The sequence below is a fragment of the Barbus barbus genome (assembly GCF_936440315.1).
Source record: "Barbus barbus genome assembly, chromosome: 8".
In the NCBI taxonomy this organism is placed as follows: Eukaryota; Metazoa; Chordata; class Actinopteri; order Cypriniformes; family Cyprinidae; genus Barbus; species Barbus barbus.
In genome coordinates this window covers 15600856-15618620 of record NC_136736.1, presented here as the reverse complement: position 1 = coordinate 15618620, position 17765 = coordinate 15600856, and the positions used below count along the sequence as shown (strand labels likewise).

General features: G+C 36.8%; 1 protein-coding gene across 1 annotated transcript; it reads right to left on the bottom strand.

Moving 5' to 3' along the window:
• Nucleotides 1–2106: 2106 nt before the first annotated feature.
• Nucleotides 2107–3710, bottom strand: LOC306873652 (homeobox protein Dlx2b). The gene is made up of 3 exons (XM_079423096.1): nucleotides 3211–3710; nucleotides 2930–3114; nucleotides 2107–2800 (listed from the first exon to the last, which is right to left on the bottom strand). Exons 1-3 carry the CDS (start codon nucleotides 3527–3529, stop codon nucleotides 2474–2476), a joined length of 831 nt encoding a protein of 276 aa, XP_079279222.1. The 5' UTR covers nucleotides 3530–3710; the 3' UTR covers nucleotides 2107–2473.
• Between the last annotated feature and the right edge of the window lie 14055 nt (nucleotides 3711–17765).

The following is a 17765-nucleotide window of genomic DNA, read 5'->3' as shown; positions in this document are numbered from 1 at the left end:
TCGCATTTTCACTCATTTTTTGTTGCATATTTCTTTTACTGTTTTATTTAGGTTACATTTCGTGATCTGTTTTTATCTGTAGGCTATATATATTTAAATGTTGTTCGTTTCATTTGGGCTTGGTTTGGCTACGTGAATGCTCTGTAGTTATTTGCTTTCTCCTTAATCGTACAATGTATTTGTCATTGCAAAGAAAGAAAAAAAAAACAATTCATGAGACCCAGCAAAATATTGGCTATGCAAATCAACTTTTGCTTTACTGACAGCCCACCTTGGCGCGGAAACTTTTTTTTCTGCTGTTTAATCTGTAAATATCAGTACAGATTAAACCGCAAAATGTTTCCTTTCTTTTCTGTTTTAGAAATATTACAGAGACCCTCTGATCTGCTTCATGCAGATGTAGCTTTGAATCCAAACGGAAGCAGTCATTTGGACTCATAGTGGTGTGGTTGCAAATAAGCCCTGGCATGTCAATTACTGCCAGCTGTGAATGTTGACATAAGGAATGAAGCAGAACGATAAAATGTGCTACAATTATAGTAGCATTTGCTGTACCTGCAAAGATATGCCATGGTGACCTGTGGGTTTGAGACTGAGATTCCCAAAATCAGAATAAAAATAGACGTCTTTTTCAATATAAATCAAAGGATCCGGCCCCCAAACCACTATGTCCATATTTAGAGAAACCGCGGAAGCTCGAATGAACCTCACAAGAAACAAATCATATAAGATAAACGATTAGTTATAGCAGCCCCTGAAACGTTTTTCTTTATAAATAGTTCGTGGGTAAACTTCGGGAATACTGATGATTCTGTTATAATGCTGTTTTGTTATGTTGCTCTTTTGTTTGTTTGTTCGGCCGAGCTGATTGATTTGACATATTCTGTTCATTTTTTCTCTTTAATATAGCCTACAATTTAATGTTTAGGTCGAACAAATGTTTACTTAGCATATTTATTTTGTTAATTTTAGCGATTAATAGTAGTTCAAGATATTTATACAAAAATATTCACACGATTTGAGGGCCTAATAAAGCAAATGTGCAATATGCATTTGTCTTAATTACAATTAGGTAAAGCAACTTTTAATCACAATGACAAATTAACACACATGGACTAGATTACAGGTGCTGTATACGAAACATGAGCAAAGCCTCATATTAATTTGTAAAATTTGTGCAAGTGGTGTTTTATATTTAGAGTATAAACCGGGTCTCCCACCTATTCCAGTAACCTATTCCTTTTAGTTCCAAAAATATTGAACTTGACCATGTAAAGACGTGAGGCAAGCTATGAGAAACTGCGTGTCCCCGTACAAGAATAGCTCAAGGCTGTGCTGGAGCTGGAAGCGAGGACTCGATGAGAATGTTTCCAGGGCGGTCTGCTTGAGGCGGTTTTATGTATTTTTTCTCTGGTTGAGTGGCGTTCATAAAACGTCTGGAAGAGGAGCGAGCTGACTCCAGAGAGTCTGGAGTGGGAAGAGCCCTCGCCGCACGCGGAACGCCCTCGCATCTCCTTCTGCGCATGCCAAGACGCGTCCGAGTGCCAGGCGTTCACCCTCATGCCCAGAGGTACAGGATACCTCCTCACCAAGAACATTTACAAAGGATTAAATTGGATCAGATTCGTTCTACCGAATAATCACACATGCATTACGCGTGCAAAAGAAACGGAGATATGCACAGGAAGAAGTCTGCATAGGTATACAGGCTAAGAGTAATGTTCCTTACAAACCTGCAGACCTAATTTCTTAATATCTGTAAATATTAAATTAGTGCATATGAACCCATGTTGTATTTACGCAGCGAGCGTTCCATTTATACGGTTTCATTCACACGATTTATGCGTTTTAGCCAAAAAGTGCTTGGTTGCCACGATAAAAGTAAACATTGTTAGATAAAAGAACGTGGAAATATCAACACACGTTGCAGACCAGTTACGATCCTTTACGACATTTTTTACGACCAATGATAACAGGCAGGTTACCAAGAATCGTTTTTACAGAGCAAAACCTGAAAAAACAAAAAACAAAAAAACAGCTCCACGAGATCCTTGGGTGGAAGAAAAAACAACTTGAAACGACAATCAAAGAACCAAACGTTAAACTGATAGTAAAACGCACATTTAATCATGACTGCAGGTTATAAGCATTTTAATAGATTTATTACTAAATCTATAATATATTCTGTACAACACACGAAAAAAAGGCTACCCGTTTACTTGGAATGTGAAATAAACACATCTGATTACCCCTTTCATTTTGACTATAACGAAAACAAATAAATAAATAGAAAAATAATTTAATGTGCGTTGTTTGCGCGCATTAGTTGCGCCAGAGAATTTCCACTGCAAACATCTTTAGCAAACCCAGCCTAAAAATAGATTTTAGAGTTAATGTTTTAAGATATAAGTCCAGTGACAGAATAGGCCTATATCCTCCTACAACAGGTGTATTCGGCCATTTTAGTCCTCTTTTAGAATATGGTCCCAGCACTCATGGCAGAGCTGTGATGAGGTTGTATTAAGGTACTGGGCTGTAGATGTGTGACAGTATTCGTGGATGAGTACCATGAATAGTTTGTCAAAAACGATGGGGCGGTGGTGTTTGGTGGCCCGGTGGGCTGCTCTGAAACGGTGTCTCCGTCGTTCGGTGTCTGGCTCGGTGGGAAATCCCAACCTGCTTGTGGTGGAGGAGTGCTAGAGGGAGAGTCACCGGCAGCAACCTGCTGGTCTGGTGGAATCTCGCCGTTTTTCCACAACTTTTTGAATTTTGAGCGCCGGTTCTGAAACCATATCTTCACCTGTGGTGCAAAGCAAAGCGCATCTAAGTTAAACATGAAATACAACCAACACTACCTTAAAATAAATAAAACTACAGAAATACAGCTTTAAACTACGTAGGCCTATGCAGTAAAAGAGCCGCGTTTGACCTGGGTCTGCGTGAGGCCCAAAGACGCCGCCAATTCGGCGCGTTCTGGAAGCGCGAGATACTGGGTCTTCTGGAATCTGCGCTGGAGAGCCGCCAGCTGAAAACTAGAGTAGATGGTTCGCGGTTTCCGGACTTTCTTTGGCTTTCCATTCACCATGCGCACCTCTGGCTCACTCTCTTCTTTCTCTATAAAAATTCACCACAAAAGTTGTCATTGTAAAATCTCACAAGATGACAATAGGCAACTGAAAACGACGTTTGGGAATACTGAAGCGGTCTTACCTGGTTCGGTTGGAGTTGGTGAAGAACTGGGTCCATACGTCCCATAAGCGCCATAGGATGAAGCATAGCCTAAATCGTACGCCTTTGGGCTGTAGTGAACATTACCCACTGTACCAGGATGATAGGAATAAGATGCCAGTTGTGCGTACGCTGTCCCCGCGCAGTGACCTGCCTGTGAACTACTGTAGAAGCTGCTGTCGGTCACAGTTGACACCGGCAGTGTTGGGGAATCCTGCGACTTGTGAACGGTACTGAAGCTGCTCGAGGTAATATGGTTTGTATGCATATCCGAGCCAAGGCTATCCAGAACAGCGGTCATTTTGCAGGAAAAAAACAGTGAACTGAATTTACTTACCGTGACCACTTAAAATAGCCTATTCAATTTGCACCTCTAACAAATAACCGCTGATACAAAATCACACAACTGATGGAGGTAGTTTGTTTCGCCTTAAGTTACATATCCATAGTTGATAGAGGGTTTGAGCTCCGCGTCGGTCTCTGCGCTGGAGATGCTGACGGGCGGGCCATATACTGGGCGTCATGTGGTAGAGCGAACCAATCGGTTAGCAGGCAGTCCTAAGAAGTACTGCCAGCTGAAGGAAGACCTCTGACAAGTCGAAATAACAAAATATCTTGCAGCTTTGGTCTTAAGGGATTTAGCTATTATTTGCAAAGGGTTGAAAAACATAACCATTCACTTACTAAATAAATTAAAATAGCAAAATTTATGAATTTCAAAAAGGGAGAGAAAATAGCTAGGCCTAAATATAGAGACAAAATGAAAGAAGACAGGACTATTTTATGCAACCTAAAATGAACCCTGAACCTTTAGCCTTTCAAATTGAGCAGTGCGCATGTAAATTACTCCACCAATGGTCTACATTTAGACCAACTAATAGTCTAAAAGTATCAAATGAAGCTTACAGTCTTGATTAAAGGGATATATTTCTCCATTGTTGAGAAGCACGGTTTAACTGGAATGCCATCTATCGTTGAAATGCTGTCAGTGTATTTTACGGAAGCAGTCTGCATTCCTCTGACTAATCACAGACGGCGCCAGTCTCCTTACACCCACAGGTGCGCAAAACAGCAATTATTCCCCGGTAAACACCAGGGATAAAGCGCGGAACCAGCCCTATATGATGCTCTGTCGCGCCAAACGCCTCGTGCACAGACCTACATAGAAAACTACCTCAGTCACGAGAACTGGCAATTTACTAAGTATTCTGTCAACTCAACAAACTCTGTGGCCTCAGCTCTGCCAGCTATAATCCCTGGTGACTTGTCTCTGCTGTAGAGCGATTTAAAATAGAATGTTATTTTATATTAAAAAATAATAATGAATAAATAAAGAAAGAAAATTAAAAGTAGTGCTATTATGTGAGCCTTATTTAAAGTCTCCAATTAAATTGATAGTGTTGTTGACACTCGATTAGGTTAGTTGGATGAAGGATGACTTGGATCAAAACATGGTTGGTCATTACTAGGCTACAGTATGCACACAATTACTGTACAGTTATATAGACATAAAAAGAAAGTTTCACAGTTGAAGTCAGTCTCTGGTTCCTTTTCTGCTCAGGTCAGGTGTTCAAGGGACAAGTCTTTGAGAGGACCTCTGGCGCCCTCCTGCGTCCATAAACATAAATCTACCTTTCTCAAAATAATGTCTTCCCCCAATGCACTCCAAATTCACCCCACCCGCGCTACACCGATTCAGATTTGTTTGGTGGCTTATTACATGCTATTAAAAAATAAAGTTAAAATAAAATAATACTTCTGCAAAAGGATAAAATAATAACAACAACAACAACAACAACAACAACAATTTTTCCTTATTTATTTATTTATTTTATTATTATTATTTTTACTAGCATATAATAAGCCACCAAACTAATCTGTATATATATATATATAGGCGATATATAATGGGATAAAGTTAGACTTTAAATTTAGAAGCTAACAAAAGGCGTTTTTAAGATAGTGGGTGAATACAACACAGAAGGAAAACAAGGAGTCAATTTTATTTAAACTGTAGCTAATTGTAGATGTTTTAAAACTTAAAATCTTTTATATTTTATGACATTTACCGAATGTATGCATTGTGAAATTAAACAAGTTGCTCTTGCACTGCTGAACTGCATTAGAAAACACGAGATGGCACTGTTTGCTTAAATACCAATTCAGGCTATTTTTGTGTGTGTCAGAAGCTCAGAGCAAGGAGGTCATATAAGTGTAGTTATAAAAATAAATGATTTAGGTTTAGGTTGCCTACACATCAAATAGAGATATCGACTTTATGCTGTTATATCACAACTAATACTCTATTCATTGAGACTGATACACTAAATGCATGTTGTTTTTGCTGAATCACATGCAAACTAGGCAACGGCATCCATTAATAAGAACCCAGAGGTCACTTGACAAAACAAAAAGCAAACATAAAATCTATCTTTGGTCCAACAATAGATACACCTAGCTTTCATCAACATAAATATCATCTTTCTTTAGAGAAGACCAAATTAGAAGTAGACAAATATGTACATGTACAAGAAAAAATTAGGCTTCCTTTCGTAGTAAAGTTTTCTTTGTTTGTTTATGCTTTTACTGTGTTCTTACTGTAATCATCTGTTTAGATTTTGCTGAAATTAGTTTGGTGTACTTTTCTCTAAAGTCAGTTTATGATTCATAACTTCCGGTTACATGCACAATATTAAATTCAATGCCCTACATACTTCATATATTACAAGAATATGACGCATATGCTCTTAACTTTTAAAAAGACTCTCTAAATGGGTTGCTACTTGAATGTTTGCTGAATTTGTTGTGCTGCCCTGGGTGAGTGATTCTTAGTAATCATCCTCATTCATATTGTCCCATGGAGTGTGAACTTCCTGTGGGTGGGTGCTTTGTACTGTGAGGAAAGACCGACAGCCAATCCCAATTCATAATCCAGGTTTCCGGTGCTTGCTGGCCTAGAGGGGATTTTTTCCTGCAGCAAGAAAAATATTCACTTTTCTTATGGGTTTGAAGTAAGAAAATAAAGTGTTGAGCCTAAAGGTATAATATAATGGTATAACAAAACAAACAAACACAGAAGGCAAATAGGATTTGCCTCTGAGGGTTACATTCCAGCATTCTTTCTTTTCCCCAACTCCAATCCTTTTTTCTGTGATGTGACCTGCACACCTGTCAGTTGCGCTTTGGTGAATATCACTTCCAGATGAAGTTGATACATCTGCTCCTCTTATGTTCTCATAGAATAGAATTTCAAGGTTATAGAGGTCTCTGTATGTCTCAGGTATGCTTGAGGTCAGTCATAATAATCTCAGTAAGTGTTTGATTAGAGCACACACAAACACATTAATGCTGTTAAATGAAAAAATATGAGTGCACATTTTCAAGGCATTGAGGACATTTTGTTTTGGCACAGCATGTACAGACATTTTTGAAAATTACTGGTAAGCGGCCAAAGTTTCAATCATAAGTCGGTTGCGTAAAATGCATTCTGAGAACAGGATGACCTGCAGGAACATGTAAAAAACAGAGCTGGAGGGCTGGGAGGTGAGGTGTGTTTGAAAGCGAGGAGGGGTGGGGTGGGGCAGCCACCTGAGCTTTTACCATCACTGTGATGGCCAAATTTCCTCACAATGTTCAGAAAACCATCAAATTTCACTTGCATTACTGTTTTGGGGTCATTAGATTTCTTTATTTTTTTTCCTTTTTTTTTTTATTATATTTTGGTCAAAAGTGACACTGAACTTTCTATTAATCAAAGAATACCGAAAAATCTCACACACAAAAATATTAAGCAGCACAACTGTTTTTAGCAGTGCTCTCTTTAGCACAAAGGTAACCTCCAAAAACTCAGACATAACAGAAATCCTTTTAAGTCCTAATTTAACAATAAACACCAACACCCCCCCCCCCCCCCCCCGCCCTCACTTTATATTAATCTTGTGCAAAAATACATGCTGTGAAATAGAAATCTACTGCAATTCATTCAGTTTGAGTTCTGCTTATTTTAATCAGTTATTGAGTTCACATTATTTTGTAAGTGCAATGAACGTTCAGTAATATTTGAGTGAAATTAATGTATTGCATTTTAGTGTATAACAAGGAGAAGAGACACTTCTAGCTCATTCACACACTTTAAATTAAACCAGATTCAGTTTCAATTTAAGAAACAGCTTTGCTCAGGAAATATCTCTGTTTAACTTACTTGCAAATGAATACAGAATAATGAGAAAATATGTGGGGCTCAGTAAAATAATTTCATAGAAACACAACATCACTGCATATTTTGCGTGATTTAAATTATTATGAAGGTTTCCACAATCCAGGAAGCCTCCTGTGCTTGATCTGCTTTTCTGAGGATATGCTTATGACCTTTCTTCAGGTCATAAGCATATCATAACACTTTCTTTACACTTGCAAGCTCACATAAATTTGAAGAGAAATGCTGAAAATGAAAACATGATGTGCAACACAAATTAATATGCAACACTCTTTTGGAAGGAGTACCACATATGAACCTTGCCATGTACCATCAGCCAACAAGGCTTTGGAGTGTTTTACAACATTATTTGGGGGAAAATATCTCAATTCTCGACTAAATAAATATGCAATCCATGCAATGCATTTTTGCAGCTGTAATTTCTGGAGCTTCCAGACTTGCACCCACCAAGAAAGTAAGCTCTGCCACTGCTGCAGAACAATGTGCACACACCAGACAAAAAATGTTTTATGGTGTATCCTCTACACTAACTCTAGCCCTATAGTTCAAATTTAACAGCCTTCCCAAGCAGCTGCTACCTTATTGAGTAACATACGTAACTTTGGCAACTACATGTCATCTATCAGTCATTAGAGTATTAGTTGACTGTCTGCTTATATCTGTTAACACTTTATTATGATGGTTCCCCAACAGACATTATACTGACTAAGTAACTTGCCAGTTATGAAGTTGGCTGGTTGTTAAGTAGGAAAGAATACCATATGCTTCAACCATAGTACTCTTCTATCTGACTGAGAAAGAGTGAGGCAATGAGAAAAGCTGAAGCCCACAAAATTAGGTGTTAAAATTGAGAGAAATAGCTATATAAACTACATAAAAATGTTCTTGATATACATAGTTAGAAGTCTCACACTGACTTAAATTTTAGATAAGTTAAAATTTATTGCAACCACGGTAAAGGTAACATTTGCAGTCTTGTCACTGCAGGTTCAGTGACATACCTTAGTGACTGTTCATGGATGAAAGCTAGTCCTCAAGTAGATTTCACTTTAGGGAGTAGAGGGAAAAACAAACTCCCTATAAAATCTACTCATTTCTTTATGTAAGGAAGAAAAGGAGGATGGGGTAACTGCAATAATATGTTAGAGGAGAAATGAAATATGTTTTAAATAAAGAAGACAGAAGGGTGAGGACTTGTGTTGGTGTATGTAATGAATTCTGGGAAGAGTTCATGTCTTGTTAAGATGCAAAGAGACATGTGGGATGATAATAAGCAGCTGTTTTATAAATGTGTGGGTTTTTAATAGGTCTGAAGTTGATTTTTCAGGAAATCTCAATATATTATTTGTATAACATCAGAGTAACATCAGAAACTACAAACAATCATAACATTAGAGAGGTTAAAAGTTGTAATTATTCATTTTTCAATATTACTGTACAAAGAGTTAACACAGTACATATGATTCCATAACACACAATGCAATATAAAAAGAGCCAGTTCAAACAGGTTACGGTTTTAAAACATGTCTAATCCTTCCGAGATGTAATGGACCAAAGCTATCAGTCGGCAGATTGGTTTAGAACTCTCTTTTTCTTATTGGTGTCGGTGAGGATGTGCGTGTACGTTTGTCTTCCGTACCTCTGTGTGTGTTATATTCTCCATGGGAACAAAGCTATTTAATTGCAAATAAAATACCATCTTTCACCTTCATCCTTGCCGGAGGTCTAACACTCATGTTATGAAGTGTGTTACAAAGTGAGTAGGGTGTGAATCAGTGTGTGGATGTCCTAATCATCTCCCTCGTCCTCTTCCTCATCTCCTCTCCCTCTTCACCCTCCCTCTCCATTCCTTTATTACAGTGGTTTATGAACCCTCTGGGTGTGGTTCAGGCATTCAGAGCTCAGACAGTAAAAGTTTGTCAGTGTATCTGTTTAAGATTATAGAGCTTGGGGTGAGATTTAATTTACATATCCACACAGAAAAATAACTATGCAGCAAACCTTCATAAATATCAGCTGACTTTCCTTCTTCAGTTCAAAAAAGATGATTTAGTTGAACCTTGGTGATTCATGTTGTATTGATTGAATATAGCAAGTAATGATCAGTTTCTTGCACAGATGGATTGTTTCACTTCATAACTTTCAAATTTGAAAAGTTAAACAATTTTCAAGCAACACCTAAAACTCATCTCTTTCGTCATCATTTGACTTCATCTAAAAAAAAAAAAACACTTTGCTTTCTCTTTCCTTAACCTCTCCCTGTCTAGCTTGCATTATTCTGAACAATGCCTGAAACTTTGTATTGCAAGCACTTCCTGTGTTTATTTGCCTCTTTATGATGAATCGCTTATTGTATTCTTCAGTTGTAAGTCTCTTTGGATAGATATCTATATTGTCAGGAGCTGTGAGTATTAATTTTGTGTTTCCTGTATTTAACTCTCAAAGTGATGGCACCCATTGACTTGCATATCTTGAATCTCCATAGTTTCAGCTAAAAAATATTCTTTAGTGTTTTAAGGAAGAAATAAATATATTGAATGGCCTGAGGGTGAGTAAATTAACAACAAATTTACATTTTTTTTGGGTGAACGATTTCTTTCAAGATGATAAAGTCCTTTGCATTATTTAATAAAGTCACTGAAAACATGTGGGCTAATGTCTGAACAGTGAAATTAATTGTAAAATAAATATTTATTTCTTCCTCTTCTTTCTTATCTTTAGAACATATAGTTGGCTGAAAAATGTATGGATATTTTTTGACAATGAGTTTGGACCAATGATGATCAATCCAATAAGCGATGTCCTGTTGTCATCTTCTTGTTGTTCCAAAGTTATTATTCACATGGCATTTACAGCTCAGACAAATGGCTGAAATACAATTATGACCATGAGAAAAGGTGTCAGATATCAAATTATGTACCCCCATGTAATGGGTCCTGCACCAGCCAAGCAACTGCCATTGAGATTAATGGAAATGTTAATAGATGCTTAGTTACAAACTCTTTACAAACCATTATTATGAGAAAAAAAATCATGGTTTTTAAATAGCTACTAAAAAGAATTGGGCACTCTAGTAAAACATCTAAATACCAGCAGTATAGGATACTGTAAGTCCAAAAGATTATTTTATCTGAATACACAGCTAATTTTAAAGAGCTTTCAGGTGAGTTTAATGCTTGTAAATTAGATTGTAATTTGTAAGTATGAGACAATTATTTTAATTATTTTAGACTGTGAACTTAGTGAAGGTCTTTACATTCTCACAGTAAATCAGTCTTTCAGTCTGTAGTGGTATCACATGATCATTAATTATGACTAACCCACAGGAATGCATTACATATCACCTGACCCTGAAAAGAGAGTGAAAGATGAAAAGAAAGATAAAGAAGAACATATAAAAATGTTTGTTTGTCTCCCTGTTTGTCTCCTTCTTCATTTAAAAGCTGGTCCTTAACACCCAAAATAGTGAGAGCTTCCGGAGTTTATTAGCTGTAACTTTGGAACAAACATCCCCTCTTTTTGCTGTTAATGTTAATGCGACATCAAAGCTTCTAAGTGGCTGAAATTAAGCATGAAATTAAAACCAGGTTTGTGTGAGAGATACCAAATAAGTGAGGGTTAAAGTCAAAAATGTACATAAATCAATAACAACTTAAGTGTAACTTTTAAACATTTTTAGACTATCACGTCTTGAGGGCACCAGCCGTGGAGTTCTGTTATTTTGTCTCTGGAGGGATGTCTGCCTAAATTAAATTATGTTCTTCTTAAGGTATAATTACTTAACTTAATGAAGTCCAGGTTAGTGAAGCTGACCTGTATTTGAACTTTTTCTTCAAATGTTCATTGGTAAAATAGCTGCCCTACCACATAAACAAGGATCATAATCCAAAATAGATTTCGATCTTTTTTGATTAATCAAATGTAAAAACAAAATCTAAAAGTTAAAAATAAAATTCTGTGATGTCCCTATATCCAAAATAAGGAAAAATGCAAAGTGCTGCTAAGAAATGTCTGCACAAACACTGTAAAAAGTAGAAATAATTTTGCTGATAAACCAAATGTATTTAAGTATGTTAAATGAGATTTTTGATGTAAACAAAACCAATTAATTTACACATTATGAAGCTCACTTTTAAGGTTAACAGTTTTTCAGAGATATATCTTTAGCTGTAGATTTAAGGTCTTTTGCCTTGAGAAAACAGATCCAGTATTACAGTTTCCTCAGTATTGCATCTAATGTAGCTGTTCTGTGGATTTTCAAGAGGAAAAAATGAGTGGCTTTGTATGTGAGTGTCTGTGTGAGACACAGCAAATGCAATCTGCTTGTACTTGCCCTTAAAGGACAGGGCTGAACACTGGCCCTGAGAGTGCATTTGTTTGTGTGTGTGTGTGTATTGAATATTTTTGTTTTGCTCAGCATTGGTGAAAAGCGGTTTGACAATTTCAGTCTCATAGACACCTGTGGGGCCTATTTTCCTTCCACCAGAAAATGAGGTAGAATGAATGACAGAGTTCACACACACACACACACACACACACACACACACACACACTCTCAAACACATGGTTTTGAAAAAGATCAATACAAATGCGAGGAAAACTGGCACAGTCACATTCTTGTTTTATTTCTCTTTTCTTCTCTTCCTCCCTCTCTATCCCTCTCTCTTTTCCACACCCAACATGAACATAAAGAATGCACTGTGAAATTAGCATGGAGAAAATGAATAGAGTACAGTATGAGCAGACAGTAGCAGATAGTATGGAACAACATACAAAACAGCATCTGTTCGCACATTTGATTCAGGTTTATAACAGTGAGTTAGTAACAAATTCCAGAGTATATAATGACAGAGGCAGATCTAGACCCTCCCAGTAGCTGCAGTTGAACTTTTCTATGTGAAACCATTGACACAGATGGCTGTTTCTGCTCTGACTACCAGTCATGTTTCCCAACCTTGCTCTCTTTTTCCACTAAAGGTTTATTTTTAACAATGGCTTAATGGCTGTTGGACTCAAGAAAAACAACTGGAAGGAAGTCTTGAGCAGAGGGAAGAGGACAGAGAATAGCTGAGGACGACAGCAATGAGAATGTCAAGACATCTGAAAAGAACAGACACGTACATATGCACCAAACAAGCACATATGCTACAAAGCCTTGGGATTCTCACACACAAACATCTTTTACACTGTTAAAGTCTGTAAGTCTACGGTAAATGTCACAGGCCAGTGTTACAAAATCAGCTTTTTTCCATGTTCTCCACTAGAAATGGGACATAGTTTTCCACTTGACTTGTTTCATTGTAACATTTTGCAACTATAAGCTCTCCATCTGTCAAACCGATGGTGATCACGAGGAGATGGTTAATGGGTTTTGTGTACAATAATTCTGCACATTAAGACAATGAATTTATACTTTTGAAAACTTGTGTGAAGTGGCTCCTAAAAATATATAGTGTTCCAGAGTGCACTGGGTATAGCCACACTGTAATAAAAAGGCACTGTAATCTTATTCACACATCAAATATGCATTCTGGGAGCAAGTTCTTACAGTATTGTTTCCTGTTACCATGGCATTACTCTGTTTTCCACCTCACTCCCTCTGTGTGTGTGTGTGTGTGTTTAGCCATGACTCCCAGCAGGGTTTAGTTTGTTTTTGTTTGCTCAGGCAGAAACAGCCACAAATCTGTGGTGTACAGTACAAATACTTATTATAGCATTTACTGTTTTTCTGTTAATTTCTATTTTTCTTTTCCTCAATCACACCCATCCGCCAGTCCTACAGTTTTGCAGTCATCAGGTCTAACAAGCTTATCATAATTTCTTAGTCACTGCATATGTATAGAAGAACATAATATATATAATGCTTTACTGTTTGCTTTACAGAGGTCAAATCCCCCTAAACTGGCTGAACTTCAAGAAACTCCTGAAGTCTTTAAACAAACTCGATGTGAATAACATTGAGACATGCAGTGAATCTGAATATGATTAATGGTCATTCACTTAAATAATTAAGGGTACAATTGCACAACAACAATACACTAATGGCAGAAAAGTGTTTCCTTTGAGTTTTTGGAAAGTTTTACATACATATGACAATGTTGTCAAAACTATCCCTGTTTACACATCCACATAACTAAAAATGTTATATAAGTAATGTAGTTGGCAATGTGACTTTGTAATTAAACACTATTCGCCTTAGCACATACTGAACACATAATATGTATGCACTTGATGCCGGTGTTTTCATAAAATCACATTTTTGTATTTTCCACAGAGGTGGTAACAGTCAAAGATTTGCATTTTGAAATCAGTTTTTAAAGGTTTGCATTTTCAGTCCCCCAAAACATATAAAAAGTTATGCAGTGTAGCAAAAGTTCATAATATCCTCTAAAATAAAAACTTGCTGTAAAAACTTGTGGTAACATTTAGCTTAAACCTCTGATAAGTAACTGTTAAATTTAACATGATGTCAGTCTTTCATGCCAATATAATGTTGGACCCCAATCAATCAGGCTTAACATGGTCATCCTACTGAAACTGTTTTACTTGCCATTTCGAAAGTGCTTCTGTCAGCTAGAGCATTAAATCAATATGACTTTTCAAAGATCATTCTGCTGGTCTTGCAAGCAATTGAATATGGGAAAAGGCTCACTCCCTGTATTCTCACAACTGAGGTCCCACAGGGTTCAGCGTTGGGCCCTTTACTTTTGTACTGTTCCCTGCTGTTCTACACCAGATAAGTACAAAAACTGAACTACCTGAACTGCAAAAACAATGCCCGATGACTCAATTAAACACCTCACGTTTCCATCTGTTTGGCTCCGTATCTGCCATTCCAGAGAGTTTTCATCTTTGCATACTCTGTATTTATAAAATACTTTTTCACTTTTCACTTAACACTTTCGCCACATGTCCTCTTCAGCACTTAATAATAATAATAATAATTCAATACATTTATATAGCGCTTTTCTGCTTTTCTAAGCACTCAAAGCGCTCTACATTGTGAGGGGTGGTGTCTCCTCGTCCACCACCAGTGTGCAGCATCCACCTGGATGATGCGACGGCAGCCATAGTGCGCCAGAACGCCCACCACACACCAGCTTACTGGTGGAGAGGAGACAGAGTGATGAAGCCAATCAGTGTAAGGGGATGATTAGGAGGCCATGGCCATTAGGAGGCCACTTGATTACATTAGCCTAAATACTTTTGAAAAGTCCATGTTTTTCAGTATGACATGCTATATTCAATTCAAAAGTATTTTGAAAGTTATATTAATTGAGACACTAAGTGGAATATTTGTAATTTTAAAAATCCATTTGTTACATGGCAATTTAAAATTAATTACATACACTTGATAAAATATTAGTAGGCTATATTCATACAAATTCAGAACAACACAAAGATAAATGAAATATTGTCCCCTCTGTTGTAGTCACCTGGCCTTGAGTGTCTCATTTCTTTTATAAAACACTTCATGCAAGCATTTACAAAATGTTATTCTATTGGTCTTGTGCAGTACAACGATTAACAATTGTTGCACATCATAGCTGTTACTGCATAGTCTATGTAAGTACAGCTTGAATAGTGTACATTAGCATCCAGAACTGGCACATCCATTAATATTCAATGACTGCATTTTTTTTTCCGTGGTGTGCATATAGAATTGAACCAAAACTTTTTTTTTTTTAAATCACTATGAAAAATGAACAAATATGAAGGCTAAAGTGGTGTTAAGACTGCACTTATTGCAGTAAGAGAGTGACTGACGGGGTTATTTAGGGATTTGAGGCAATTTGAGGGATTATTCATTCTAATTTGTCTCTACTTGTTGAGCCCTGTGTTGAGAAGAAAGAGGGAGTTAATATAGAATGTGTGAACAAAATGTATGTGAATGAATAGACAGTGCATGTAAAGACTGTGAAGTTAATGTTATGTCTGTCTGTAATGATATAGAAAACACATAGATAAAAAGTGTACAAACTTATTTGTGACTACATGACACTTGTGACAAAGATTTGAAACGATTTAATTCTTGAGCTCAACAGACAGTGACAAAAAGGTAGAATAATCTGGTGATTTAAGTTTTTTGTTAAGTGTTTTGTTCAATAAAATGTTTAAAATTCACAGATTTCACCCTCTCTCGTTTCAGTGTCTCTCACACACAGACACACAGGGAACCTGAGTATTGCTCTCACCTCCCGGGCAAGTAAAGATAGATGGATTAGCCCACCTGGCTGATTACTGCAGAAGGGCCCAAGAGAGAGAAAGGAGGTCATGAGGAATGGGATCTAGAATTGCAAAGAAGACATCAGTTCCCTGTCAATAATCAATAGAGAGGAAAGGGCAATGAGATTCAAATCAATACCAATATGTGCCTACACACATGACTGTATACATTCCTGATCACTAAGGCCCTAAAATTCAGCATTTTCTTTTTAATTATTTTGTGATGCTTGTAATCATCCACAATACTTGTTATGTGTTTCTTCACTCTTGTCACCTTCTATTGAAAGCTAGAGGTCTCTCTTTCTTAGCAAACTGATGCTGACCATTTTTAATTTGCAATAAGGTTAAATAACTTCAGCGAGAAAGTGAGTGCTTTGAGTGACAGTACAGCGAAATATGTTATGTTTGGCCCTCAGAAGCATACATTAGTCATGTGTGTTTAATATAGGGTGAAAAAGATCAATACTGTCAATGTACAGGAGGGGTGTGCTCCTGTCAGAATTAAACAGAGAACTCCTTTGTGGTTTCAGTTCCAAATTTGTTAATATGAAGTGAGGTAGCAAATAGGTGGCAAATAGAATGCATATTGTTTATTTAGGTAAGAAGAGTTAAAATGCAATTCAAAGGAAATAGGCGAGGCAAGTTTATTTATATAGCACATTTCATACACAATAGTAATTCAAAGCTTTACATAAAAGTAAAATAATCATGAAAAAAATAATAAAACAATAAAACCAGAAATTTAAAAATGTTTAAAATTATTTCAAATGAATTTAGAACAGCTAGAAATAAAAATGATTATACATAAAATACAGTGCAGTCAGTTCGGACGTAGCACAGTGCTCATTCAACAAATACACAGCTAAACAGATGAGTTTTGAGTCTAGATTTAAATGTGGCTAATGGTTTAGCACATCTGATCTCTTCTGGAAGCTGGTTCCAACTGCGGGCGGCATAATAGCTAAACGCAGACTCCCCTTGTTTTGTGTGAACCCTTGGTATTTCTAACTGACTCGATCCTAATGATCTGAGTGGTCTGTTCGGTTTATATTCAGTGAGCATATCAGCAATATATTTAGGTCCTAGGCCATTGAGTGACTTATAAACGAGTAAAAGTACTTTAAAATCAATCCTAGATGTAACTGGAATCCAGTGTAAGGACCTGAGGACTGGTGTGATATGCTCAGACTTTCTGGTTCTAGTCAGAATCCTGGCAGCAGCGTTCTGGATGAGCTGCAGCTGTCTAATGGTCTTCTTGGGAAGGCCGGTGAGGAGACCATTACAATAATCCACCCTGCTGGTGATACAGGCATGAACAGGTTTCTCCAAGTCTTGTCTGGAAACAAAACATCTAATTCTTGCAATGTTTTTGAGATGATAGTATGCTGATTTAGTTACTGCTTTGACATGACTACTGAAACTAAGGTCTGTCTCCAGAATCACCCCAACATTTTTTACTTTATTTTTAGATGTTTGACCCCTAGAGTCAAGGTATGCATTCACCTTGAGAACTTCATCTTTGTTTCCAAATGCAATGATTTCAGTTTTCTCCTTGTTTAACTGAAGGAAGTTCTGGCACATCTCAGTAAATAAATTACTGAGACGCTGTAGTGTAGTTTTTTTAATTACATTAATTTATCAGAATCATTAAATGTAACCTAAATATCAATAATGTCAATATTTCGACAGCAATGAATTTATAATTACTCAAAATGGATGATGTAGTTATTTATGTTTTGGTGCAAACCTTCTGAAGGACTGCGAATAACAATACAAATAAATTTCCCGTCATTTTAATTCAACATCCTGTATGGTATGGCCAATTCAATTCACACCAAAATTAACACCAAATATAAAAAAGAGAACAAATTCTTAAATTATTATTTTGTTTTTCCTTTGATAAAATATGATAACATCATATTTGGGATACTCTTCAAAATGGCACTATAGGGTGACACGGAGGAGACAAATTGTTGAATAAAGTTGTTATTTTTGTTTTCTATGTGCACAAAATGTATTCTCGTAGCTTCGTAAAATTACGGTTGAATCACTGATGTCACATGGATTACTTTAACGATGTCCTTGCTACGTTTCT